This window comes from Pteropus vampyrus, unplaced genomic scaffold (assembly GCF_000151845.1).
Source record: "Pteropus vampyrus isolate Shadow unplaced genomic scaffold, Pvam_2.0 Scaffold18, whole genome shotgun sequence".
In the NCBI taxonomy this organism is placed as follows: domain Eukaryota; kingdom Metazoa; phylum Chordata; class Mammalia; order Chiroptera; family Pteropodidae; genus Pteropus; species Pteropus vampyrus.
The window spans coordinates 6,404,273-6,431,203 of record NW_011888799.1 but is presented as its reverse complement, the minus strand read 5'-3'; the positions used below and the strand labels follow the sequence as shown (position 1 = coordinate 6,431,203).

General features: G+C 48.8%; 1 protein-coding gene and 1 non-coding gene across 28 annotated transcripts; one reads left to right on the top strand and one right to left on the bottom strand.

The window, feature by feature from the left end:
- Positions 1-273: 273 nt before the first annotated feature.
- TJAP1 (tight junction associated protein 1) lies at positions 274-26,931 on the bottom strand. 27 transcript variants are annotated; one of them, XM_011354687.2, is made up of 13 exons: positions 26,829-26,901; positions 26,237-26,328; positions 15,957-16,027; positions 14,913-15,027; positions 14,678-14,822; positions 7,843-7,940; positions 7,033-7,158; positions 5,396-5,424; positions 4,480-4,641; positions 4,208-4,274; positions 3,065-3,172; positions 2,878-2,961; positions 274-2,125 (listed from the first exon to the last, which is right to left on the bottom strand). In XM_011354687.2, the coding sequence occupies exons 7-13, from the start codon at positions 7,129-7,131 to the stop codon at positions 1,028-1,030; spliced, it is 1,647 nt and encodes a 548-aa protein (XP_011352989.1). In that variant the 5' UTR covers positions 7,132-7,158; positions 7,843-7,940; positions 14,678-14,822; positions 14,913-15,027; positions 15,957-16,027; positions 26,237-26,328; positions 26,829-26,901; the 3' UTR covers positions 274-1,027. The 27 variants fall into 27 exon arrangements, with proteins under 27 accessions (XP_011352989.1, XP_011352995.1, XP_011353003.1 ...); XM_011354693.2 differs by having other exon boundaries at positions 26,237-26,379; positions 26,829-26,889; XM_011354701.2 differs by having other exon boundaries at positions 26,836-26,852.
- On the top strand, positions 19,108-19,226 carry LOC111736206. Its single transcript, XR_002779126.1, has one exon. It is a non-coding gene; the product is annotated as a 5S ribosomal RNA (ribosomal RNA).

The following is a 26,931-nucleotide window of genomic DNA, read 5'->3' as shown; positions in this document are numbered from 1 at the left end:
TCCTAAGGTGACACCTTACAGAGGCTCCATAAGGATATAACTAAGGTAAAGAGCCTGCCTCCAGAGCTGGGCTGGTCTGGACTCTACCTCAAGGAGAGACTCAAGGGCCGTCAAGGTTACTTGAGACGTATCCTCTTCCACTGCCTGATGCTCTGTGCCCAGGGAAACCCTAGGCAGAGTAGGGCAAGAGAGTCACTAGCAAAGAGTAGGACATTACAAGAACTGGGAATACTCAAGAATGGGGAGAGCAGCAGCAGATCATTAATAGATAAGTTAGGCTATACCAGTAAAATAGTTTTATTTAATTTTAAAATAGCCATTGATGTGAAAATTTCCCAAAGCTGGGAGTAACAGTCTAGAGCCAGGGTTGGGAGGGAGTTAGGCCTCACCTAGAGCCCAACTTGAGGCCCCTGAGTCCCACCCTCTACTCCCTTCCAGAGGGAGGAAGGAAACAGCTGAAGAGAGCCCTGAGTCAACCCTCTCCCTCATCCCTGAGGGCCCACTGTGCCAGGCCCCCTGAAGGCAACAGCTTGTGCAAAGGATTTAGGAGGAGAGAGAAACAGGCGGAAAATACAGAGGTTAACAGAAAATAGAAATTAAAGGTTAATAATCCCAATGACCACCTCCCCTCCTCCCGCCAAAAAAAAAAAAAAATCATGGATATGAAAGGTGGTTGGAGGATGAACACTGATGTAATATACCCCTCAGCTCCCCAGAAGAGCCCAATTTGGTCTGGGCTGATCTGAAGAAAGGTCTTAAGCCTCGGCTGTATGTTACCTTTGGAGAATAAATATTCCAAAAAGAAAAGGGAAAAATCCATGAGGCAAACTGGTGCCAGTCACAGTCAATGCAGCTGAAAAGCCTGGTACGTCCCACTGCCTGGCCCTACCAGCACAGGGAATAGAGCTGTGCAGGCCTGGAGGGAGGAAAGTTCAAGGGCGTAGGCTGGGTAGGGGACCCTGAGCTGCAAGGGTAGGGGCCTCCATGCAGTCCCAGTGCAGCAGTGACAGGAAGGCAAGCAGGAACCCTAGTTGAGCAGGTTGCCCTGCTCCTGGGCCTGGGTCAGGCTGTCCTTGCGGTGCAGGTGGTGCACCCCCATCCTCTTAGGGCTGCGCTGGGGACGACTGGAGCTGGGGAGTGCCCAGGCCCTGCCCTCCATGTGGGAAGTGCCAGGCCCTTTCTCTGTGCCACTATCACTGGGCAGCAGGCTCTGTTGTTCTTCCTCAGGGCTGATGGGCAGGTTCAGCTCTTCCTCTTCCTCCTCCCTGGGAGGGCCAGAGTCAGGTTCTGTTGGCAGCAAAAGCCCTCTCTCAGGTGGGGAAGAAGGTGCCAGAACCTCCTCATCTCTGTCAGTAGGACTAAGAGCAAAATGATGCTGCAGCTCGAGGAGTGCATCACGTCCAAAGGCTGTGCGCTGGGCCACAGTGGCCGGTGGTGGAGTACGGTCCACAAATGCCCGCTGCCAGCTGGCCAGCAGGTCCTCCTCAGAGCTGGCAGAGCTGGTTGGGGCACTGAGTGATGGGGGGGCTGGAGTGGGCTGGTGGTGAGGTGAGGCCTGGGCTGAGGCAGGGCTGCTGGGCACTGGGCTGGAGTGGGCCCGCTCACTCCCCTCCTCTACCAGGCTCAGGGAAATGGCCTGGCGGGTAGCATAAGTGCAGTTGGGCAGGGGGCTGTTTCGGGGGATTCGAACCTTATCCTCAGAGAACTCTATTACCTTGCGGCCAGGATATAGTGGGTGTGGTGGAGATGGGGTCGGGTAGGGGCTCAGCTTTTCAAAGGCTGGCAGGGGCAGCTCCTCCTCTGGGGAGCCCCCAGCAGTGCTCAGAGAGTGGCACTCCCCATTGGGTTGGGAGGTTGGACTTCCAGGGACTGGGGGACTAGCTGGGTCACCTAGGGCACTCCCACTCATGTCTACATGCACAAAGACATCCTCAGCCAAAGGGCGCCCAGGACTGCCTGACTGGGCTGAATTGAGCAGGAGAGACTCTGGCTTCTCCAACACTCGAGCAATGATAGAGGTGGGTACCACAGCCCCTGGTGCCAGGCTGGGGGCAGGGCTTGGGCTGGCAGCCTCTTGATCACTGTGCAGATGTTTCCGAACCATGTCCTGTAACTCACAGGGCAGCTGGGGTAAAGAAGCAGGAGAAGGGAAGAAAGACATGAATGATCTCAACCTAAGATAGCTTGACCCATGGCAAAAATCATGGCTACACATACAAGTACTACTGTGTGCTCAGCACTTTGTTATCTCCTGTGCTTTTATAGCACGCCAAAGTCTATCCTCATTTCACAGATAAATTGAGGCTAAGTAGGGATAAAATAACCTGAAGCTTTTGAATAACACAACCAGGATCTGAACCTAGAACTGATGCTAAGGCCGATGTGCTCTCAAACTTGATCTCTCCCATCTTAGCAGTAGCTTCTGCCCAATCAGATATAAGTTTGAGAATCTGGACTGACTGGCAGCCTTGGGAATAACTCCTCTCCTTTGTAGGCCCTATCAACCTTGGATTGGGCCTGAGGCTCTGGCGTCTATAGAGTTTGCCCCTTGGAATTAAGGGATTAGTATTATGGCTGATAGCTCTGGCCGCCCATTCATTTTTGCATAGGATCCTAAAATTGAGTTCCTCTCTCCTTGTCGCTGTTCCAAAAATACTAACAGAGCCAGCCCCCAGCCCTAGTGATGGGCCCCTGACAGCACACAGGACACCAACCAGTGGCTGAGCTGACTGGCTTGAGAGGAGACATGCAGGTGAGGGGAAGGCAAAGCAGAAAGAGGTAGTTAAAGGCAGGAGGATGGAAAGAGATGTAGAAACTAGAGTTACAGGAGTCCTAAAAAAGCTAGACTGGCATTGCCAAGGAGGGTGCTGTACTCACATCAGCGAACTTATGATTACGGAAGTGGGATTTGTTGCATTTGAGCAGCTGCACAGCTAGATTGCAGTCCAGCCGGTACCGCTCCTGCAGATACAGATGTGGTTCAGAGCCCAGGCTGCTCAAGGGAGCAGGGCTGAGCCAGGACGAAAACAGCCACCAGCGAGGAAGGCCCCCTAGGTTCACATACATTGAGCTCCTCCAGCTTGTTGATGGTGTTCTTGGCATCCAGCAGTTTGTTGGTCAGCTCCACAATTTCCCAATCCAGTGTCTTCCTATCTATCTCAGCCTTCTTAATCTGAGGCACAAGACTTTTGGTGAACACAGCCTACACCCCAGCCAGCCCTTCCTCCCTTGCCCCTCCTCCCAGCCCAGAAATACAGGAAGCCACAGGTGCTAGGGCAGCCAAGGCGGACGGAATAGAAACAGACAATGGACAGACAGAAGACCAGACACCTCTCCTGTTCTCCAGGCTGACTGTAGGGTGGAGGTTTTCTGAGCATGACCTGTTGCCACTTGGGCCCAGGACAGAGGCGCTATGAGAGCTGCCCATGCCTTGAGGGAAGTAGAGGGGCTCTATGCACCAGGCAAGGCAGCTGGTATCTGAGAGGTAATAACTGTGCAAACCCAGGCACTGAAGTCTATGTATGTAATTATTTCCAGGATCAGGCTAGAAAGATGGAAGAGTGGGCTGGGTGGCAGCTGGGTGAGTCTGTGAGATTATCTAGTTGAGCAGGGAGGGAGCTGCAGGCTCAAAAGCAGCCTTCTGCTCTTTAGCTCATGGGCTGGATATACGGCTCCTCCTCCCCCACCAATGGCTTGGGCTTGCTGCCACTGCAGAATAGAGGCTGTGAGTGTTCAGTGGTGACATCAATCAGTACCTCTGCCTGAGCCAAGTGCAGCCTTCCCAGCTGTCCCCCAGGAAGGAGGTACGGACCACTGAACAGGCCTCATATGAGGAAGAGGAAGGGAGTGGGCAGAGGGAAATGACCAGGGCCCCAGCAACCCAAGATCTCAGCTGAGGAGGCGGCCAGGGCAAGGGAGAAAACACAAACTCAGACGCAACTGCAAAAATCCAGCTGTGGCTAAGAGAGGCCTGAGAGGAGAGTGCGGCAGCAACGGTGGCAGCATGAGGGGAAGACGAGGAGAGAAGAGAAACAGTGTGAGCATTAAGACAGTCCTGACTTGCATAGCACACTGCGGTCCCCTCCCCACCACTGCCTCCTCCCTCCTCCCCAAGCCCCAAGGCAGAACAGCATTCCCTTAGCAAGTCCTAGCCCCCTGCTATGCCGTGAGCACAGTGCCTGCCAAACTGCCCTCCTGGACAGATTACCAGCGTGTGCAGCTTGTCCTCCAGCTCCTGGTTGGTCCTCTGGGAAGCTGTGTAGCTGTTCTGCAGCCTGTAGAGAATACACAGCAGACCCTGAGTCAAGACCCTGTTCTTCAGATCCTGATCAGAATCTTTGGTATAGAATCTTGAGCAAATCATTCTCCCAGAATTTCAGTTTTCTCATCAGAATTAGATGATCTCTGAAGCCTCTTCCAGCTAACCACCTATGAACAAGGAGATATGTGCATGTGTACCCTGGCCCCTCATTCCCATACCTACGGAACTTGTCCTTAAACTTGTCCAGCTCCTCACGGCTCTGGCCCAGCTCCAGCTCCAGACAATCCTGCCCGATTTCCAGCTCACGCTCAAGGGCCTCGGTGCGCCTGGTGGCTGAGGCCAGACGTCTGCGAAGCTCCTCATTCTCCTGCTGCAACAGCCTGGCAGAGTGAGGGGTCAAGGGCGGAGGGGTATCAGGGATAGAAGAGCCAGCCCTGGGCTCAGGGCCGGGCTCAGGAAAGAAAGAGTAGGGATGACATGAGAACAGGCAACTCGGGGCAGGGGACTCCTTGAGACTCAGCCTGAGTCTGGGGCAGCATACTCCATAGGCCTGAGGGCCCTGAGAACATAGCCTGGCTTGGAGAGTGCGGGGAGGCAGAGAGGATGGTAGAGGGCAGTCCAACCCCCACCCTCATTAGAGAAGAATGAGAAGACAGAATTGGGTGGGGGTACAATTCCCAGTCTATCTCTGGTTACAGCCCAAGCCAGCCGGCCACCAAGCCCCTCAGCTCCAGTTTCCCCACTGCACAATCAGGCTACTCCATTATTAATCTCTTGGAAATCCAGCCCAGCACTGCCCTCCTCTCCAGAGGCCTCACATGGCCAACAGAAAGGGCTACAGGGAGGCAGATGGCACAGGAGAGCCAGGAGCCAGAGAAAGACTCGCTGGCAAGAGCAGGCCCTCAGAGCCATCCACTCCTTGGTTCCAGGTTCTCTTGGAGGCCATGGAACAAAAGCTCTTATTCCAGAAGGAATATTCACAATATCGAGCCTCCTCCCAGAGTCCTTAAAACACTCAACCCAACCTTTATTTCTACTTCATCCAAAGAAAAGCCCAACTGTACCAATAGCCTTGCCTGGAGCTAAGAGGGACAGAGTTGAGACAGGGCAGGCTCTCGGGCAGCAGATACTCACTTCATCCTCTCTGCGTCAGTCAGGGGCCCCTGGGCACAAAAGAACAGAAGCTTGAGGCTCAGCTCTGGACCACTGGCCTCCTGCTTGGCCCACCCTCCAAAGAGCCCTGGAAAGGGCTGTGTCTGAAACCCAAAGACTCTCACAGCCGGAATGGGCTGAAGAGCCCTGTAAAGATGGTATCAAGCCAATAATGCCCAGATAAGCCTAGATTACTCCATCCCAGGCCAACTAGAAGATCCAAGAACCCCTTCCAACCCTCACCCTTATGCACACCAGCTCCAATCCCTCTCTTAAGCCTAGAGCCAATTGCAAGTAAGTTCTAGTACATATGCTACCTCTTCCAGGGATTAAGAGGCTATCAGCTGTTCAGAGGGATCCTAGTGACCCCTGCAGACATGGCAGAGACCTTCCAGAGAAGTGAAGAAATCAGGCTGAGCTACATAGTAGGGTTCCAAGTTCTGACAATCAGGCAGACTCAGGCCCTTATAGGGGCTCGGGAGGAACAAGTATATGGGTGAAGGAGAGCCTCTGGGCTAATCCTGAGAGGACTGAAGTGTCTTGTCTTGCTTTTACCCTCTTGCCCCACTCTCCCAAACCCCCTACGATGGCCATGGTCCAAGAGTCAGAACTCAGCCAGACACAAAGCAGAGCAGGCACATGCTATGGCAAGAGGAGAATGTCAAAGAGCCCATTCCCAATGGAGCTGACTGCTTCAAATGCCAGTCAGGGGCAGGAAAATGAGGTGGGTGGCCACACCACGGACTTTGAAGCCACTGACACCGGGATTTGATCCCTTTCTACCACACGCTGGTTATGTTGACCTTGCTGAGCCTTAGTGTCCTCATCTAAGAAACCAGGGCAAGGTCCTTTGGCTGGTACCTAGCACAACACCTGGTCTTTTAATTTAATATTCCCTGAACTGAAATGGGATAAGTCACAGCATTTCTGCCCTGAATCTGACCAAAGTGGCCACAGTATTCCTGATGAGCAGCATGTGCTAACTATCTCTCAAGCTCTGAACCACAGTGGAAATACGGTAGCAAGGACAATAATTTACCACAATACTTGTTTCTTCCCATTAGTAAGCTTAATGAGGGAGGATAACCAATTTGGAGAATGATTTGCAATTGACTGAAGGCCTCCTAAAAACCTCACGCATGCTTCCTAGCAGTAAGAATGTATTTCACAAATGTTAGCCAAACAAAGCAAAGCTGGAGGAAGAGCTAGACTTCTGGGGATTGAGGAACAGCTAGTCTGATGGAAGTAGCTGGGCTATAGGGGATACAGGTTGAATGGCTCTCCTCCACTAGTGGAGGACCAGAGTCCCAACCTCCAGCAGGTTAGGACCCCTATCTGGTGGGCTGCCTCTTGAAGGAAGGACAAAACTGCATGCGTGGGATCCTTTCTGCTGAATTATGAAGATTCTGGGGCTCTGTGACATATGGACATGTGCTCACAGCTGCCTACATTGCTCCCACTAGCAATACTGGAGCTAGGAGACCCCAGACACTATTAGCAATGCCAACTCTCACCCCAACTCGGGGTGAGAAGACCCCTCAGGTGGGAGAAGTTGGCTAGTCACCCAGCCTCAGGGGCCCGCCTCTGCCAGTCAGGGTGAAGGTACTGGTCTTGCTGACCTCCTGCTCGAGCCGGGATCCAGAAACTTCCGGCCGCAACTCCCGATGCTCAGGTGGTGCCTTACGGTAGGGTTTCTTAGCAGGGGCTGCACTGGTCATTCTGGGAGGTGAGGGCTCCTTGACCTGCTGAGGGGAAGCAAGGAAGGAGGCAGCTCAGAAATGAAGGAAAGAGGCCTCTGGACTGAGGGAAAAAGGATGGTAAAAGAGGACACATGTAGGAGCCGCCAGGCAGGAAGAGAGGCATTGCCGGTGTCACTAGAAGGGCTGGACTCTGGTGTGTCGGTGCCCATGGAATCAGGAGAGTGCTGGAGGGGGGCATGGGTCCAATGGGAACAGAGAGGTGTGAAAGGCAGAGCCTAGGCACCAGGAAGAGTGGACTGTGCCTGGGGAGTGGGCAGAGAGTCTGAAGGGCAGCCCACCACTCTCCTTTGGGTTCAGAAGAAGGCCTCAGAGGGAAAACTGCTCTCTATGCACCAGCTTCCTCAAGTCTAAGTTGGGGTGAGAATAGCATCAATTTCATAGGATGTCATAAAGATTATGTAAAGCACTAAGAACAATACCTGGCACTTAGGAAATGTCCAATAAATATTAGCTTAAAAAAACTCTAAACAGAAAAAAAAGGTTTGAGGATGTTCACCCAACCCAGGATCCTCAGTGGGGAGGTCTCCAAGATCAATAGAGCCCTGAAGGCCAAGTCCCTCTACCACTCTTCACCAGCCCCCGACCGAGAGGGCTACCTGCCTGCCCCCTCACCTATCAGCCTCCCCAGAAAAGAGCCATGTAGGGGGCACAGGCCTCACAGGGACATACCGTCTGTTTGTCGGCAGCTCACTCTGTTCCGCTGTCCGGGAATTAGCCCTCAGCTCTCCACATCCCACGGCCCCTCCACTTCCTCTAGCCAACAGATCCTGAAACCGGAGAAGAGAAGAAAGTGGAGACCAGGTGTCAGCCGCCTCTCTGTCAGTGCCAAAGGCCAGCCTGCCCAGTCTGGGACCTGGAAGCTCCCCCTCCCCCCTCAGGAAGAATCAGGCAGAAAAGCCATGGAACAGGAGGTCTGAGGGAAAAGAGGTAGAAGTGGGAAAGGACTGGAAACACTGGATTCCTACCTTTCTCCATGAAAGCACTGTCACATGTATCTGTACGTGTTCATGCTCTCAGCTTACTCACAACCCAATTCTGAAATAGGTCTGGGTCCTATCCTGTCCCTCTCCTGACCCACAACTGTCCTGTGCATCTCCCAGGCCTTTCAGAGTCTGGAAACAACTAAGCGATTTGGACAACATGGGCTGCAGAAGAGAACAGCAGGAAAAAACCTAGTAGAGACGTTAAGAATATGCTGGGGAAAAAGCTCCTAGCAACGTTTCCAGAAGGATCCCAAAGACTACCTCTGTGTACAATGGTGGTAAACAGACTTTGTGATGAGGAGGGGTAGGTCAAGGAGAGAAAATCTGAAAAGGCAGTTTAGAGCAATGATAGTTCTCAAATAGAGTGATTTTGGTCCCTCCTCCCCCTTCTTTATCTGGCAAATGTCTGAAGACATTTCTGGTTATCACAATGGAAGTGGGTGCTATTAGCATCTAGTGGGTAGAGGCCAGGGCTGCTGCTAAATGTCCTATAATGCACAGGACAGCCGACACGACAAAGAATTATCAGCACACAGTGCTGACAGTATGAAGGTTGAGAAACCCTGGTGTAGAAAACCCAAGTCTGGAAACACCTGAGTTCCCAGCTCAGTGATGCTTTTGATCCACCATGTGGTCCTTTCTTACTAGATAAGCCTGTTTCTCATCTGCATGAGGTGGCTGGACTGAGTGACCCGTGCAGTCCCCTCAAGGTTCCTGGGGTTCCAAACTCTGCCCCCACCTGTAATAAGCTGGGCTGCAGCATGGGGGCAGCAGCCACCACAGGGACCAATGGAGGCAGTAACCTTAGGTGGCCTTCTGGGCATAAACAATCTTCCTGCTGCCATCTACCCAAACAGAACTGGGGGCTGAGGGAAGCCTTGCGGGCTAAAGCGTGTGTTCCTGCTGTTGGGACATGCCCTGGCCATGACTCCTGTCACATTCCAACAGGGCCTGAGGCAAGAAGAATGGTGAGCGGGTAGGGAGGGTGGGGAAGCAGGAGTGGCCTCCCTGCTCTGTCTGGGCAGCCTGGTCTCTGGCTTGGGGTTCTGGGGGAGCTGGAGCGTGACAGCAGGCACGAGCCACCAACCTCCACCCCTCTGACGGTGAGGTAGAACGTGTCCCCACAGGGCACAAGCAGCATGCTATGTCGGGCTGACTCCCTGCGCAGGAATCCGGGCGGGCCTGAAAGGACAGTACATTCCTGGGGTGTGGGGAGCAAACAAGTCACCCCCACGGGTTCCCCAGGGCTACCCCTCCAGAGGGCCCTAAGGTGAGAGCTCCTATAGCCTGGGGGAGAGGCACAGAAAGTTCCAAGCCAGCCTGGGTACCTAGGCTGATACTCAGAGGATATGAGTAGGAAGTTGTATATGAGTTGGAAAAGAGGGTAGAGTCAGAGACACAGGAGTAGGCATTACAGGTAGCCGAGATTTTACAAAACTCAGGGAAGGTTCCTGAGTGGGGCCTCAGAAGCCAGGCCCCAGCTCCCTTCCCTATCTGATCCCGTCAGCTGAGTAGCCCCATTCTTCCTGCAGGCCCCTTTGTAGTCCCCTCTATTCTCAGCTGCTTCTTTTCTTCCTTATCCATTTCCTGCTGATGCCCGCACTGTCCTCTAGGCACCAGGACACGTGTATGGGTGGTGTGTGAACAGGGAAGACACTGACACGCCCAGGTATCTGGTAATTCTACCCGTAAGGAGAGCAGCCTCACTCCATGCCCACAGCCATATATCTAGTTGCCACACATTCTTCAGCTCATCCTGTCTCATCCTGACCTCAATTCCCAACTCACCGGCTCCATAGTACATATTCCCAGGACTTCTACAGCCACATAGTCTGGCTTGTTGAAGGGGCAGACAGTGTGGATGTGGCTGGCAGTGAAATGGGGAGAAATGCAGACACAGACTCTCTGGGATGAATGGTAGGGGGATGGGTAGGTTCTCTCTCCCAGCCAGAACCTAGTCTTTTCACACATGTCAGTCACAGGGCAGGGAACCATTCCCAACTGGGTTAGCAGAAGGCAATGCCTACTAGGGAAACAGTCTTCCAGGGAGTCTGCAGTGTCCCCAAGGCAAGTCCACAAGGGAGAGTCTGTGCCACTCCCTGCCCGTGTCCGTAAATACCAGTGCATGTCAGGGCCCTCACTCAAGCTTCTGAGATCTGCTAAGTGCCACAGATAAGGCCCACAGGGGCCCACAATTCCAGCACTGAAGAGGAACACAATGGGCCTGACGGGCCGCTATTCCTGACGGGAAGCGCTACAGGGAAAGACAGACCCAAAGGTGAAAATAATGCCAGGTACAGTGGAGAACAAAACAAGCAGCAGCTGGACACCAGGCCCACAAGCTGGGAAAAGATGACAGGCAGCAGAGCAGTCTCTCCAAGAAGCCCAGCTACCAGGTGCAGCCTCTACTAGCCACATCTCCTTCACCCAGAGGTGCCCAAGTGGACTTGGAGTGTTTCAGCCCCAGGAGGTTACCTAATCCTGTGTCGAGAAAAGGAAGCATCCAGGGAAAACAGCTGGACAGCTCGAAATGGGCTATGGGCCTTGATGAGCAAGCAAACAGTCTCTGGGGCCTCTTGATGCCAAGCCAGTTCCAGGGCACTTCCAAGAAGATGATCTTCTGGAAGGTCTAGAAATTAACAGGGAAGAACCACACTCCCAAACTATCTGAGCTTCAAGGTATTGGGGGCTGCTGATCAAGGATGTGGAGCTACCAGATCACATGCTGGGTTTGTACTACAAGAACAGCTGTGCTATGGGGAAAGGCTGAGGACTAGGATAAAACCTCTGGCTGACCCAGTCTGGTCTGAGGCTTCTCAGGCTGGCCCTGCAGGCACTGTTGAGAGAGACACCCAGAGCAGCAGTAAGTCCTCTCCATCTCAGGGGAGGTGGATGGGAAGAAAAAGCAGCTCTCCTCACCCGTCACTGCCCCACCACCAACTCCGCCTCCTCCTTCCTCTTCTGCGCAGTATTCATTCTTCACTTACTCAAAATCATTTTGGAAGAGAGACTCAACCCGGTATCTGCTGAGGTGGAGAGGGAGGTGATAGCTTCCAAACTGCCATGTTGTAATTTGCCAGTCATTGCAGGCCGCCTGTTGCCGCCTGCCCTGTATTAAATACCTTCTCCCTGATTACAGCCCACTGGGCATGATTCACTGCCTCCAGAGAACAAAGTCTGCTTTCATTATAAATGGGACTCACACACACAGTGAACCTGCACTGTGAACCCACTGAACAGCTGAACGGAGTATAGACAGAAACAGATATATGGAGAAATGTGTGCCAGAAGTAGGCTGAACAGTATCCTTTAATCAAAAGACTCAAAATTTGCCAAGTATCACTCTTTAACCAGAAGATAGGACTCATGTCTGCTCCCTTTTGTGAATATGGAGTATGTATACGTGACCAGGACTTCCATTGTGGCAGGGATCACCGCTGCTGGAGATAGAGTGGGATAAGGAGAAACCTCCTCAAAATCCTGACTCTCTCTAAACTTCTCTCCCTACTCTTGCTCCCAGAAAACACCCACAGGCGGCAACAGCAAAAAGGTTCAAGCCCAAGAGCTAAGGATGCCCTCTCACTTCCTTATGCCATCTTTTCTGCAGGTCTGCCCAAGGCACAAGACAAAGTCAAAGATGCAGGAGAGGGATAGGTCCAAGAATCCTCTGAAGGCTCAGAGGCCACTTCAACACAGGCCCAGCAGAGGGAGACTGGACTGAATCCAAAATGGGTGTGGCTCTTTGGATTTTCAAACTTCTGCCTTCCCAGACTGGACGTCTCTTCCAGCTCCCAAGTTCTGCACTATGACCTCACTCCACTGTTCCACCACCCAGTTCAGTTGCCTTGCCCTAGAAAAACCCAACTGCCTCTTTCGCTTCACATGTCACCCATGTTCTCTTCAAGAAATTATGGCCCCAACAGTTCATCTGGGCTCAGACCATTTCCGACCCTAGTATGTCTTTCTGCTCACTGAATCAGCTGTCACTGAATCAACCAAGTGGGGGACCCTGAGGGGACAATAAACCCAATCTTCTCAATCATGAAGGGACCACACACCACCACCAAAATCATTAAAGCTCTTCGTAATTCACCCCCCAAAAAAGTCAAAAGAATCAAGCAGCAATCATTACTGCTTTTAAAAGGAAAGGAAAACCAGTCCTTCTTCAGAATACTCCAGCTGTGTTGTAGGCTGCCTTAATTCCTTTATAACCCAGCAGGATATAAATAATAAAAATAAATACAGGCCATTCCTAAATCCCCTCATCAACTGCTAAAACATGGATGTCTGATCACATGGAGACTAGTGTCTCCCCTGCAGGAACTGTCCTTAGCTATGAGCCCTGCATGTACAGTGTCTGAACTCTGTAAGCCTGGAGGAAGCTGCGCCTTTGGAGGCAAGTTACATTCCTGCCATACAAGTCCAGCTGCTTCTCAAGCCTCTGAAATCCAGGCTCTGCCTCCGAGGTCCAAGAAACAGAAACCACAACCCTGCAAGAGCCAGCCCTCTAACTAGGTAACCAGGCAGGGGCCCTGGGGATTGCCCAGGAAGGCCCCCACCACCATTAATATAGCCCCTCTCAGTGAACAGCAGAACAGTCCTCCAGCACAGTGAGCCAATCCTTCCAGAGCTGGTGGGGTTCGGCCTTCCCCACACCGACCCCCATGCGCCCCTCCTACTTGCCACCAGCCCTGTTTCCAGCATGCAGCTGTTCCTGAGATATGTGAGCAAAGCCCTTAGCAATCCTGGGCGCGTGGCAGGCAAGCAGCCAGCAGCTCACGGGGTGGGGCCTGCTCTGGGCTGATGACTAGGCTGGAAGATGCCAGTCTGTGCCCAGACCAGTCCTGTTGCCCCTCCGACAGCATGCCTGCCACCCCTCTGGGCAAGTACAACCTCACCCTCTTGGGACAAGCTTCCTGTGGCCCTGACCTGGCCTTTTGCCTACTCTAAGTGAAACAGACTAACAGGTTTTAAAAGCCAAAAGAGGTGGATATTATTCTTCCACAAAGTAATCCTGAGGACTCAGAACTAGTGCTGGTGACCTTGAGTACTTATCTGGTTCCCCACCTGAGCAAACACCTCAAGTCTATCACCTAACCTCATCCAAGCAAATATCTGACAAGAACAAAGGGGCTGAAGCCTACTGATGATGATCCAAGAAAACCAAACCTCCCCCAACATAAATTAAGGGCGAAAATATCCTCATAATCGTAACCAGCACTTGACATTAGTCCCCATGCCCTCTTCTAAGGAAGGGCAAAGTGAGGGGTGGTCCTGAACTAGCCTCCACTCGAGACTCCTTTAGCTTTCCTGATTAGAGTTAAGCCACAAACCCTCCAGCTTGCTAACTCCCTATTCAGGGTCCCTAAACATCTGAGCAGCACCTACTGGCTCACACATTTACACGCTCCCACCCCATGCTTGTAAGCATCCCCCTGCCTTTTCCCTCCTAGCCCAAGGATACAGAACCTACTTTGAAGGCCTGTAGGTTTCAAGTTTCCCTATCCAGCTTACCCCATACTGCACTGCCTCCGGAGGCTAGAGACACAGAACGTCTGTCTAGAGTTACCTGTGAAGAACACCAGGGAGCTCCAAGTAATCAGCCTTCCTGTTATCGCCAGAGCCCCCTTCTCCTTTCTAAGCCTGGAGGGAAAAGGGAGTTTGGTGGGAGCATCTCCATGGCGGGCTGTTCACCAGTTTCCCAATCTGAGGTCAGGGCCTCTTCTAGACTCACTATGGAGTCCAAAGCCAGGTCCTGCCCCCTTGAGCTAAGGCACCCTACCAAGCCCTTCTCGGCTAAAGTTCACCTGAAGTTCCAGACGTGGAAGGCGGTAGGGGGCCAAACTCCACTCACTCCACCTCCCTGAGTAATAGTCACCAATAGGAGCTAAATCTTAGGTGGGCTCCAGTTTTCAGTTTAAGTAACTTCGCTCTTCTGCCCAGGGAATTTCCCATGACCAGGCCAAGGTTTTCCTCAACCTCCTTTACCCCTAGGAGAACCTTGCAGCTAGCTGATCCTAAATTATCATACTGGGGTGACAATGATGGGGACACCATTCAATTTTCCCCTCTTGAAAAAAGGAGGAAACTATTCAGTCTAGAAGAAAATTCCCATCTGTCTCTGAGGAATGAAAAAGAAACAGCATGCTGAGGGATATTCTCAAACTCTGTGATGCTAAAAGCAGATTAAACAGAAACTCTGCCCAAATCTATTTTAAGAAAGAACTGGGAGATGTGGTACTGACTGAGGGGAGGCCAAGCGCAGCAGCAGACTGGCAGGTGAGCAGGTGGCCATGCACAGGAAACTCTCCTCTCCTGGTTATGAAGGGGGCACATCCCCATTCACAGCAAGGAGACTGGGAAGATGGAGGGAACACAGTAGTAAGGACTACAGAGCAGAGGAGATGGCATGAAGCAACAAGCGAGGAGGAGGAGGCAGCCAGGATGGAGACAGGAAGAGAGGACAGAAGCACTGCTGGTGGTACTCTCAGGGCAGGTTAGCTGGCCCAGGTCAGACTCACAGGGTTAGTGTCTTCTCCCCAACCAGTCAGCTTTCCTGGTTAGCATGGTTAGCAACAGACTCATGGCAGACACCCTCATGGCAGACACTCTCCAGGCACTCCATACAAACAGACAGCTTGGTTTGTGAGCAGCCCAACTCCGGAGCTGCAAAGAGAGAACAGAAGGAATGCCAAGCTGCAGGTGCCCGAGGTACACGCTGCATTCTCCTGACAGGGAAAACTCCCCCAGACTTACCACTAGATAGATCCTCAGAGGTTTTCTCCCATCCAGAGATCATGCCAGGTAGAAGTGGAGCACTCCCCCTGCCACCCAGTGAGTCCAGCTCACTAACCCCAGGTAACGAGGCTCTCTAGTTGGTCAACAGAAAGAGAGGTCAGCTGTTGTGGAAGGGTTGCTGCCACCAGGGGGGCAGCTCCCATCTTGCCTATCCCCTAAACACTGCTGTCAGGCTACACCAGAGTCCTGAAAGCTGGGTTCTAAGAACAAAGCCACCCACAACTGCAGCTGCCACCCATCCCATGCCTGTGCCAGCAGAGTCTACCCCGCCACCTCCCACAGGCTCCGAGGAAAGGGACTGAGAACTGGCCCAGGGATCAGAGGCTGCAACAAGAGCTGCAATCAAAACCACAGTACAATAGGGCAGTGTGTGACCCGGCTCAGTGTTGGGCCAGTCAAGGGAAAGGGTAGCACACTAGCATCTTTCAGTTTCTGAAAGGACCAAGGGGATGACTCTTCCCAGGGAGCTGGCCTCAGAGGAACCCAGAGAGCAAGGATAAAGGCTATGCTATAGTCAGGCTCCCCAGACTCCAACAGAGACTAGTCCACCCTCTCAGAATGAGCAATGCCCAGAAAGGCTGGCATTCCCATCACAACAAGCCCAGGGAACAGCAGAAAACATTCTTTCCTGAAGCCTCCAGAACTACCCTAAGAGAAGTAACACATCCTGGCTTACAGAGCTCAAGGTAAATGCAACCACAGCAGTGGAGCCCCACAAGAAGTGACCCCTAGGACAGCAGGATAGGAAAGCTACATCAAATATATCAGCAAACACTGCTGTGCTTAGTGGAGAAGAGCAACATGTTCTGAGAGAAAAAACAGAGAGGGATTCCCCCTTCTGTCTGGAAAATCCTGCAGATGATTAAATGACTCGGGGTAGAAAGGGGAGAAGAGTGACTACCCTGACCCCACAAAATATGGGCCTGGCTCTTGTCCCAAGCCCAGGTTAATGATTGATACGGGCAGAAAAGCCTCTAATTGGCTTCCCAATTGCCTACTCACTGGGTTCTCCATATTGCTCTGACAACAGCCCTGGAGCTCAAAAGGTCAAGGCCTGAGGGTGAGGTAACCATCTACAAAAGAAAAAGAACTCTTCAGGTAGGCTCTGACGTCTTCCTTGGACTGATAAGAAAGCATGAACATCATGGACAGGCTATCTTTAGAATCCCCACCCATAAAAATTTTTTTTTAAATAATAAAAAAATACCAGCTGGGTCTGAAGTGGAGAAAGACACGTGAGATGGAAGAGCTGATGCCCACATCACACTTATATCCATCCTGATTCCCACTCAAGGGCACTCCTGCTGGACAATTTCAGCTTGGAATAATAAACAATCCCTCAGAGATAAACGAGGCCACTGTGGTGGGAACCTGTAGTAAAGCCTCTCCATCCCTCCCCCAAAGCCAGCCCCAGCGGAGCCCCCCAAGCTGGGAAGGAGGCTACAACTGGGCTCCTCAAAGGCTCCAACAGGGAGTAGTCAACCCTAAGTAACTTGTTAAGTGAACAGGGCAAGCTGAAGCACAGTCTGTGTTATTACTGAGTTTTGTTTATTTTACAGGTAATACATGATGAGGACTGTCTAGAAGGACACAAAAATGATTAGGATACATAATAAATGGTTAGCAGTTGTTAAAACTGTTAGACAGTTCACTGTCTTTGGAAAAAGGGCTTAGACTAAGCAGCGGTCTTTTTATTTTTCTGTATTAGTATTTTACACAAGGATATATGTTTGTAATAAAAACATACAAGCCCTAGACGAACAGACAAAAACCCTCCATTTGCACTGTGCTTTACCATTCTGGAAGCACTTTCCCTTCCATTACACGTCCTTTGATCCTCGTAGCCTAGTGAGGCCCATAGAACAAGTGGAGTTCTCCCATTTTGAAGTGACAGAGAAGACAAGTGACTTGCCCAAGACCACAGACAGAACTGGGACAGATCCCTCTGATTCTAATTCCAGTACACACATGGAAAACTGTCTTCTCTAGGGAGCCACAGAAAAGCCACAACAATTCTGCCATGTTCTTTATGGATTCCAAATGTCACTGAGAGCAAACAGTTGGCACTTTCGAGATAGCAACTAACAAAGCGGTCCCACTCTTCTACTCATGGCCAGTCCAGAAGACCCAGTCCCTCTGAAGCCTAAAAGTACACAATCCAATCCAGTCCAGCTGGCTCACCCAACCTCCTCTCAAATTTGCTTAACATACAATGCAGCTTACCACTCCTGCCATACAGTGAAGACATGCCACACTACAATGTGCACAAAGAAGGAGGAACACCCAGGGAAAAACTACTCCACGCACTCATCTCTAGCTATTGGTTTCATCTTTTTGACAGTTTAGGCATTAAAAAGGTTGTAGTAAGTCCAGGCTGTGAGCTTGGAACACACCTAGATAAGACTAGTGATACAACCAGGAAAGCAAGCAGGTTAGAAGCAATAAAAGAAGCTTAATGAATAATAAAGAGGATGCCAGCAGCCAAAGACTTTTTAGAAATGCTAATTCAGCAAGAAAATATACCTGTGTTTCACCTCCTCTTTTAACTTTAACCCTATCCTGCTGGCTTAGGGGCATGTTGTGAACATAAAGCTGAAAAGGGAGAGAGCTGATGCCAAGCACCTGGAAAATTATTTAACATTAACTCAACCCTGAAAAATAATTAGTAATGCTACTGTTAATACTATCACTTTTTGTCTATGCAGAACCTTCCTTCTTAAGCTTTCAAAAGGTTTTGCCAGATAGATCCTATCTGCGTTAGTCTCCATGAAGAAGGACTGGGTGGGGTCACACAGTAACCAGGAGAGCTCAGCAACTACTATGTAGGGCCTAGATACTCAGATTTCAGTAAAAGACCCTGGCCCTAAGAAGCTTCAGAGATAGAAGACCTTGCCCCTTGCAGGAGATACAAAGGTTAATGGCCACCTGCATTGATGTGAGGTGAGTACTTTGAAGACACAGAGGAGAGGGTACCTGGTTGGGGCAGGGGTTTAAGGTCCAGACAGAAGGCTGCCCTCCTGAGAATTCAGACATATCTTTCTCATTTGATTGTAAATTCACACTGAAGTACCACCTGGCATCATACAATTAAGAGGTCTAGACTTCTGGAAACAACTTCCTTTGGTTTCCGTTGGGAACTGGTGAACTAAGAACTACCCCCGTTAACTATACTAAAAATAAACAAGCAAAGAAAGGACGGTAAGTCTCAGCTACCAGCCCCATTTCTGGGGAGTATCCGAGTTAACCCTGTTCTGTGGCACAAGAAGATCATCAAAGCCCTAAGAAAACTGGGGCCAAAGTGTCTGGCTTCCTCAATGCCTAGATGTGTTCCACCAGTTTCATCCAACACTTTCAGTTCATAAAACACCAGAAGACATGGATCCTCAAACACCCCATCTAGTCATCCACAGCCTTAAATACATTACAAATCCACCATCTACCCGCCCCCACCTGTACCCACCAAGATCACTACCAATCCTATGTGCATGTCATGATATGTCAGAGAAGTCATTACAATACAAGAATGCAGAGAAGCATCAACAATCTTATTTTGCACAGGCTAGTCACTGACAATGGCCCCAATTTCACCTTTTTTATTGCTTCATCACAAGAAAAGAGACTCTCTCAATTTTACTCCCACCTCAAAAATGCTCCTGACTACCTGGCAGAAAGCAAAAGGCTTATTCTAGCTTGAGTAAAACAAAATCTTTTCTTATACATTAGTTTCCCAAATATTTACTGAGAATCTTTCATATGCCAGGCACTACGCTATATGCTGTAAACTCATTATCTCTAATGCTCAATACTCCTGCAAAAAAGATGTCACCCTCACTTTATAAGGGACAAGATCAAGAATCCTACTGGTTAAGCAACTTGCCCAAAGTCTCACAGCTGGTAAGTGGCAGAGTCTCCCTGATTTAAACCAGGTTTGCCTAGCTCCAAAATCAAACTCTACTATACTGCTCACCCCACTCCCAACTCTCAGTCTTCCCTAGTCCCATACCCCTACCCTGTGATCAGGGAGGGTCTCTCCTCTACAGTGGGTCAGCTCAGTGAAAGAGATGGACAAATAAACAGAGAACTCACCATACAACATGGTAAGTGCCAGATGGAGGTTCAAAAAAGTGGTGGGGGGACCAAGAGAAGAAACGGAGTCTACGGCCATGCCACCCTGAACGAGCCCGACCCCGTCTGATCTCGGAAGCTAAGCAGGGTTGGGCCTGGTTAGTACTTGGATGGGAGACCACCTAGGAAGACCATGTGCTGTAGACATAAAAACTAAGGGATTATAAACTGACAAGGTCCTTGCAATCTGTGAGGTCAACCAAGGGTTGCCTCGCCTTAAAAAAAAAAAAAGAAAAGGAAAGCGGGGAAGTCTTCTCACAGGAGGTAACAGAAGAGCTGTGTCTTAGGGGAATGAGCAGAGTTTCAGAGAAAGGGTGAGCATTATGGAGAGAGTAGAATGCACACCAAAGAAGAATAAAGTAATTGGATAGCCTAACAAGTTCAGAAACAGCAGCACATTTAGGAGCAATGAAGAAAAGAAACATGAAGTGGAATGGCAGCAACTGAGGCTAGAGGATTGGAAGGTAGATTAAAGTGGGGAGAGAATGCCCACCACACTTCATTCTGTATGCACCACAGCTTTATAAGGCACCTATGATGTGCCCTGCACTATCCTAAATGGGAGAATACAGTAGTGAATAAGACAGTCCCTCTTCTAAGGGCACTTATAGTCTTATAAGAATTAGACAAGTAAATAGGCAATTACACTAAAGCTTAAGTATTAAAACAGGAGCAAGTACAAAAGAAGGGCACTAAAGAGGGGTGGGATCCCAAAGGAAGGAACATTTAAACTGAGATTGGAAGGACAAAAAGGAAGAATGCATTCCGGACAGCAGGACCAGTACTTGCAGATGCCCAGAAGCTAGAGAGAATGAGGTAAATTCGGAGTACTGTTAAGAGGCTGAATCCAGGTTGAGAAATGAAGGCCCAGGATACCCAGAGGTCCTTGGCACCCAAAATGTGGTAGTAAGGATGTGAAGGGATTAGATTCAAAGACAATACATGAATAAGGGGTGTTATAAGGAGAAACTGATTTAGACAACAAAAAGAAAACAGTAAAAAGGGGAGACTCAACTCAAAATCCATCGCACTTCACCCTGCAGTTTAATCATTTGCTACAATGTAACCTGAATCCAGAAAGTCTAAGGACTTCTACCAAAACACAAAGGTGTACTATATGGAGATAACACGTTTCAGCATGCTGCTTGCAACACAAGTCAAGATAAAGTACACTGTCCTGAGATATGTGGCTCTTAAGGAAATGGAGGAGGGGAACAGAGGCTGACAGATGCTATCTCTCAAAATCATATGTGCCACAACAAATAGAAAAGTTCATCACAGGGCTGGGTCAGAATTCCTAGGGAAATCCCTAATTCCTGAACCCCCAATTTCCTGAAATCTGGTTACACACCAGGCACGTGCCTACTCTGATGGCAAGGTAGAGAGTCATTTACTGAAGAAAAAGATGGGGCCTGAGGGCAAGTTAAATAGACAGGGCATGACTCAGAAGGAGGGGAAGAGTGAGTCTTAAATACAGGGCAAAGGAAAGCCAAGGGATCAAACCTTGGGCACACCTCTGCCCCAAGGCTGCACAAAGGCCTCCTGCCTGGCTAAAAGGAAAGTCTTGAGTCCTGAGCCAGGCTCAGCAACACAAGCTTCAGCAGAAGCTTTTGTTTTCCATTTTCCTCTTACGCTGTGGGGAGGGAAATGCTTAAAATGCCATGTATTATTTTTCTCCTGTGTAGTTTGCTACTTACTATTTTTAAAAGAAAGATGCATCTAGACTGTCCGTGAATTTACACTACAGCTACTTCAACTGCTCAAGTCAGTAATCAGTCAGAAATGAGCTTTATATTTACATCTACATTAACACCCACATACACACCCCTTTAAGCCATGCTTAGAGTGGATCCTAATGTCAGTCTCTCACCAAACCCAGGCCCAAGGTTTTCCAAAGGCGAAGCTGAATCATGAAGAGAGCCTAGATTTGGCTCGCATGGCACAGAGGGCTCTGTCACCACAATCCCAACATCAGTTATTATTTCTGAGAGAAAAGAGAGAGCTGTGATGAGGGGCTCAGCTCCTAAAACATTTTTTAAATAACCAAAAAATTTACTACAATATGCATATACAAACAAAAAAGAAACAAACAAAAAAGAAAAGAGATACAAACTGCCACTAGACATATTTAAAAATTATCTTCTTACCAAATCCAAAAAAAAGCTCAATTGCCAAAGCCCGACTGCCTGCATTCAAATCCCAGATTTGCCACTTACTGGGTGGGTGACCTTGAGCAAATTACTTAACCACTCTGCACCTCTATTTACTCATCTGTAAAATGGGGATAATAGTATCTACTTCACAAGGTTGTTATGAAAATTAGTTAATACATTTAAAGCACTCACAACAGTGCAGGCACATAAAATATGCTCAAGAAGCATTATTATTATTATTGCCACTCAACAGCAAAGAAAATAATTGCAGCTGCAAACAGGAAATCATTGGCACTATAACATCACTTTAAATAGATCGAGGATATTTTCACTATATGCAGTATATACTATCTAAAAGCTGTGCCTCATCTCTCTAACTTCATGACAGCAGCCCAAACCAGTACAAGTCCTCCATAGAGAGACACCAGGTTTGATCATGAAGCCAAAATTAGTGCCAAGATCTGACTAGCATAACAAATACATATTGAGGTTCAGATACTGTTCTAAATATATTAATGTGTTAACTTATGGAACCTTCACAACAACCCAACTGTTATGTCCAGGAGGGCCCTATTCCTACTCCGTCAAGAGAGGGTCACATCTCTTCCCTTTGAAAAGTTGGAACAACCTCAGTCTGCCCAGCCTTCTAGGCCTCACCACTGAAGACTGAGGGTGCCTGGGCCCCTCAGCCCCCACGCCTATTACTCCTTCAGAGCCCAAGGTAACTCTACTAGTAACAGGTAAGCCAATCTCCTTTCTTATTGATACGGGGGCCACTTACTCTGCCTTACTGAATTTGCAGGTCCTGCCTGCCCCTCTCAAATCTCCACTGTGGGGGTTGATAGTCTTGTCTCCAAGCCTTTAGCCACATCCTCCTTAAATTGTCTCTTACTCGTAACACCTTTCAGTCACTCATTCCTAGTCTATTTCCTACCAATCATCTACTTCCTCTTCTGCTTCCCTGCAGAGCTTTCTCACTACCACCAATCTTGAGCATTCTCTCAATCTCATCCATTCTCTCCTCAATAAATCCAACCCCACATTAGCCAAGGACTGTTGGTTCTGCCTTTCCCTCTCTTCCTCAGCATATTCTGACCTCCCCATTTCCCTCACCAAACGGGACCACATTCAAATGACCTTTTCGTATCAAAAAGAAAAAGGCTCCATTTTCCTTGAAAGGACAGATACTCTCCTTGGAAGTTACTCCAAAGCACAGGCTAATCAAGCTTCTACTCTCTTCCACACCTATGCCCAATCCTTTGCAAAGGTAGCACATCCCTCCATACCAGTAATAGGACCCACTACCCTTCATAACCCTTTGATTTCCAAGACTCCCCTTTGTTTCACAAGAACTGGTAGCAATATATCTGCAGGACATCTACCCTCCAGTCTATACAATCAGACAGTCACAATCCAACTATCCGATGAACACTGAACTCAATGGATAGACTACCAAGTCTCTCCAGAGGTTAATGGCCTCTTTCTACAACCTGTCTGCTTCATAGGTTACCCTAAAGTCCTTGCAACCTCTTACAACTGTTCCATATTCCACCTTCTTTCCTTGGATTATGACTGTCTCTGCAGTTCCCCAACACTTTCATTGCAGACCTACTAATCTCCTTCACGTATATCCCCCTTGATTGGAGCTGCTATAGCTACAACTCTTATGGCCTGAAGTTCCGAGCCTCAGAGAGGACACACTGGAACAATCTATTCTCTTATTCATTTGTTATCCATACATGTTTCTACTTGTATACCTGACAAAGGGGTCTTCTTTCTATGCAGGACTAGCACTTATCTCTGCCTTCCAACCAACTGGACTGGAACTTGTACTTTCTCTCTAAATATAGATAATAGCCCCCAATAACCAGACCTTACCAATTTCCCTCATACACTACATAAAACATAAAAGGGTTATTCAGGTCATCCCACTGTTGGTTACACTGGGGGTCACTACTGGACTAAGCATAGGCATTGGGGGACTTGCCACTGCTCTATCCTATTTCGAAGCATTGTCCAATGATCTCCAAGAAAGCCTAGATGAGACTGTAAAAAGTAGAATTCAATTACAGGATCAAACTGACTTCCTAGCAGCTGTCATCTTACAAACCAGACGAGGGCTAGATTTATTGACAGCCAAAAAAGGAGGTCTCTGCCTCTTTCTAGAGGAAGAATGTTGTTTTTATGTTAACTAATCAGGACTAGTAAGAGATGCAGCTAAAAAGCTAAAGGACAAGGCCAACAAGATAAGAGCACCAAGCAAATTCTTGGGACACCTGGCTAAAAACCATCTGGGTTACCTGGCTCTTACCCTTCATAGGGCCCCAAACCTTTTCTCATTTTGGCCTTTGGGCCTTGCATACTGCGCCAGATTTCTTCCCTCTTCCAAGATCGTTTACACGTGTTTACCAACCAGACTATAGCGGAAGTCATGCTACTTCACTCCACACCACACTATCAAGCCCTCCAGCCAACTGAACCTACCAGTTAATGCCACATTCCAGTCAACTATCCACTACTAAACCCTTTTTCAACAGATCCCACCACCCCTATTCAGCAGGAAGCAGCTACAGAAGACCAAGTCACCATCCCTATTCCATAAAACAAAAAGCCTGAAATCTTAGGTCCAGAAGGGTCCTTTCCCTACCACCGTAGTGTGGGAACCTGACTTCTCCCTTACCTTCGTGTGGAAACCGGACCTTGCATCCAGGTTGGCAATGCTACATGCTCACCTCTTACTTCATTGAGCTCTCCCTCCCTTCCCCGCCAATTTACCCACCCAAAATATTCCCACCAAAAGGCCTGCCTCAAGACCCATATAAGTTTCAGGTCCCCTCATATCGGGATTAATGCCATCTTCGGCTCAGCCAGTCTGTCACTCTGCTACAATAAATCTTGCTTGACCTCTTCGGCCTTGTGCGTTCCTCCTTCAGCGAATCTAACACCTATGAGATAGGTACTCTTACCAAACTCATTTGATGAGGAAAGCTGAGGCACAGAGAGCTATGTAATTTCTAACGGTCACAGCTACAAACAGCAAAGCCAGGATATGAACTAGGTAGTCTGGCTCCAGAGTCAGTGCTCTTAACCTCTATGTGCACTCACCACACTGTCTTTGGTCATCATAATTCCCAAGGGGGCATCCAAAAATTGTCTTCAGAAATAAAAGGTTACTAAGCTTCTAGAAATGGAGTCACAACTAAATAGCAAGAGTTCTTCAGGTATCTGAAGTTATTGAAATTGGCCTAGTAACAGTGATTTGGGTTGGTCTACCTGGAGTCAGACTTTTTCTGGCAGAGATGGGGTGGAAGCAGGGAGCAGGTGACAGTTATTGAGATGTCCTAGATCAAACCAGACCTCCCAGTCCAATCATGAAGAAGATGCCGGCTTTGCAACAGGCTTCAATAAAAAGCCTGCTCCCAACTCTGGTTTGGGCATAACCATAGGGCATCAAAGGAAGTGAGGACAATATTCACTACACTCTGTGTGGCTCCAGACCTCTTCCTTTTTCTCCAACCCCAAGTCCACTATCTCTGAAGCCATATTTAGTTTGGCTAGTGAAATTGATTTTTTTTTAACGTAGTTTGATGGAGAGAACACAAAAGAGAAGTAAGCTACCAGAAGAGAAAGGCACAAGTTATACAGTCCTTTCATCACCAGACTGTAAAGTAGCTCTCAAATATCAGGGGTCTCCGGAACAGAGAATAATGTAATAAACATTCCCAGACCTTTACACCAGTCAACTTGACCTCTTACTATAAACTGATCTGTTTTTCATTTCCATAATCCCAACCAGCCTTTCCCCCTCCTCTGACTCCACTACCCACCAAATCCACATCCCCAAAAGAACACTAAGGAGCCTTTCTCTAATTCAGGCAGGATGTCAAACTGAAGATGTGATGGGGAGATTAAAGAAGATACAGTAAGCATGTAGAAAACTGCTTGTGACAGGGCTCTGTTAACCAATATTACAGGAAATGTTGGAGGGGCTTCTTTAAGAAGAAAAAAACAACAAAAAAATGAATAAAAAATGGCAATAACTACATATCAACAATTACTTTAAATGTAAATGGATTAAATGCTCCAATCAAAAGATAGGGTGGCGAATAGATAAGAAAACAAGATCTTCACATATGCTGCCTACGAGAGAGTTTAAAATCGAAAGACACACACAGACTAAAAGTAAAGGGATGGAAAAAGATATTTCATAAAGATGGAAATGAAGAAAAAAAGTTGGGGTAGCAATACTTACATCAAAAAGACTTTAAAATAAAGCCTACAAGGCTAAATACCCACTTCCGGGTATTTATCGAAGAAACCCAAAACATGACTTCGAAGGGACATGGGAATCCCGTTACGTTCATTGAAACATTATTTACAATAGTCAAGACCTGGGAGCTACCTGGGTATCCATCAATGGATGAATGGATAAAGAAGAGGTGGTACAAATACACAATAGAATATTACTCAGCCATAAAAAAGGATGAAATCTTGCCATTTGTAACAACATAAACGGACCCAGAGGGTATTGTGCTGAGTGGAGTAAGTCAGAGAAAGACAAATGGCATATAATTTCACTTACATGTGGAAGCTAAGGAACAAAACAAACAAAACAGAAACAAACTCAGATAAAAAAAATTTTTCGATGGTTGCCAGATGGGAGGGCGGGTGAAAAAGAGAAAGGAATTAAGTACAAATTGGTAGTTACAAAATAGTTATGTGAATGTAAAGTACAGCATAAGGAATATAGTCAGTACTACTGTAATAACTATGTACAGTGTCAGTGGGGTACTAGATTTATCAGGATGATCACTTTGTTATCCAAGTGTGTAATCACCATGTTGTACACCTGAAACTAATAAAATAATGTATGCCAACTGTAATTTTAAAATCATTTTTAAAAAAAGAGCACCCTCCTCATATTAAACGATTCTCAGCATCATTGGAAGCCCATGCATTCTGCTTCCAGGGAGCATGCCAGCCTGTCAGGGGAGGACACCTTACCCGCTCCGGGGTTGGGTTTGGGCAAGTCGCTACCTCTTCTTTCCAAGCAGGCACTGTGACTCTTCCAGTCCCTGGGGACCCAGAATCTTCAGCTGAAATTGGGGCAGATGCTGCTAAGGAACTATGGAAAGGCTGATCTAAGTCTGGAAGAGGGTCATTTGACTAGTTTTAGTTCCTTCCTTACCAAACCTGCCCAGAATCCTCCAGGTTTCTCTTTCCCCCTGCCCCAATATGCTCCTCCATGGAAAAGACCCCATTCCTCTCACACCGGCCTGCTACAGTCGGGCCTCCATCACAAGCTTCAGAAATTTCCCTCCAATCCGTGACTCTGCTTCTCCAGAGTTTGCAGACCTACTTCTGGTTTCCCCGCCCTGGACCCTTCCCCCTCTCCCAGGGCTGCCACTGGATCCTAGGGCCCCTCCCTTCCTTCCCAATCTCCCTTTTTTCTGCCTCCAACCTTCTACCACTCTGTTTCCTCTTCTCAACCCTGGAGCTAGTCCCTCCTCTGCCCCTACTCAGTGCTGGTGTCCCCCCACCCCCGCCCGCCGCAACTCTAGCCTCAAGGGCTGACTACTCCAATCCCACAACAAACTTTCCACCGCTGCCCGATGCTTTCAGGCCGCCATCTTGGCGCGGGGCATGCCGGGTAGTGGCCACGGCCTCGGGAATCCCCACGCTCTAGGCGCCGTGCGTCA

Bases quoted from the DNA above. Each gene is read 5' to 3' on its own strand.
- TJAP1 (XM_011354695.2), bottom strand. From the start codon at position 7,131: ATGACCAGTGCAGCCCCTGCTAAGAAACCCTACCGTAAGGCACCACCT. The intron at 5,425-7,032 runs GTCAGCAAGACC...TTTTGTGCCCAG, and splicing joins GATCCCGGCTCGAGCAGGAG to GGGCCCCTGACTGACGCAGA. The intron at 4,275-4,479 runs GTATGGGAATGA...TATTCTCTACAG, and splicing joins TTTAAGGACAAGTTCCGTAG to GCTGCAGAACAGCTACACAG.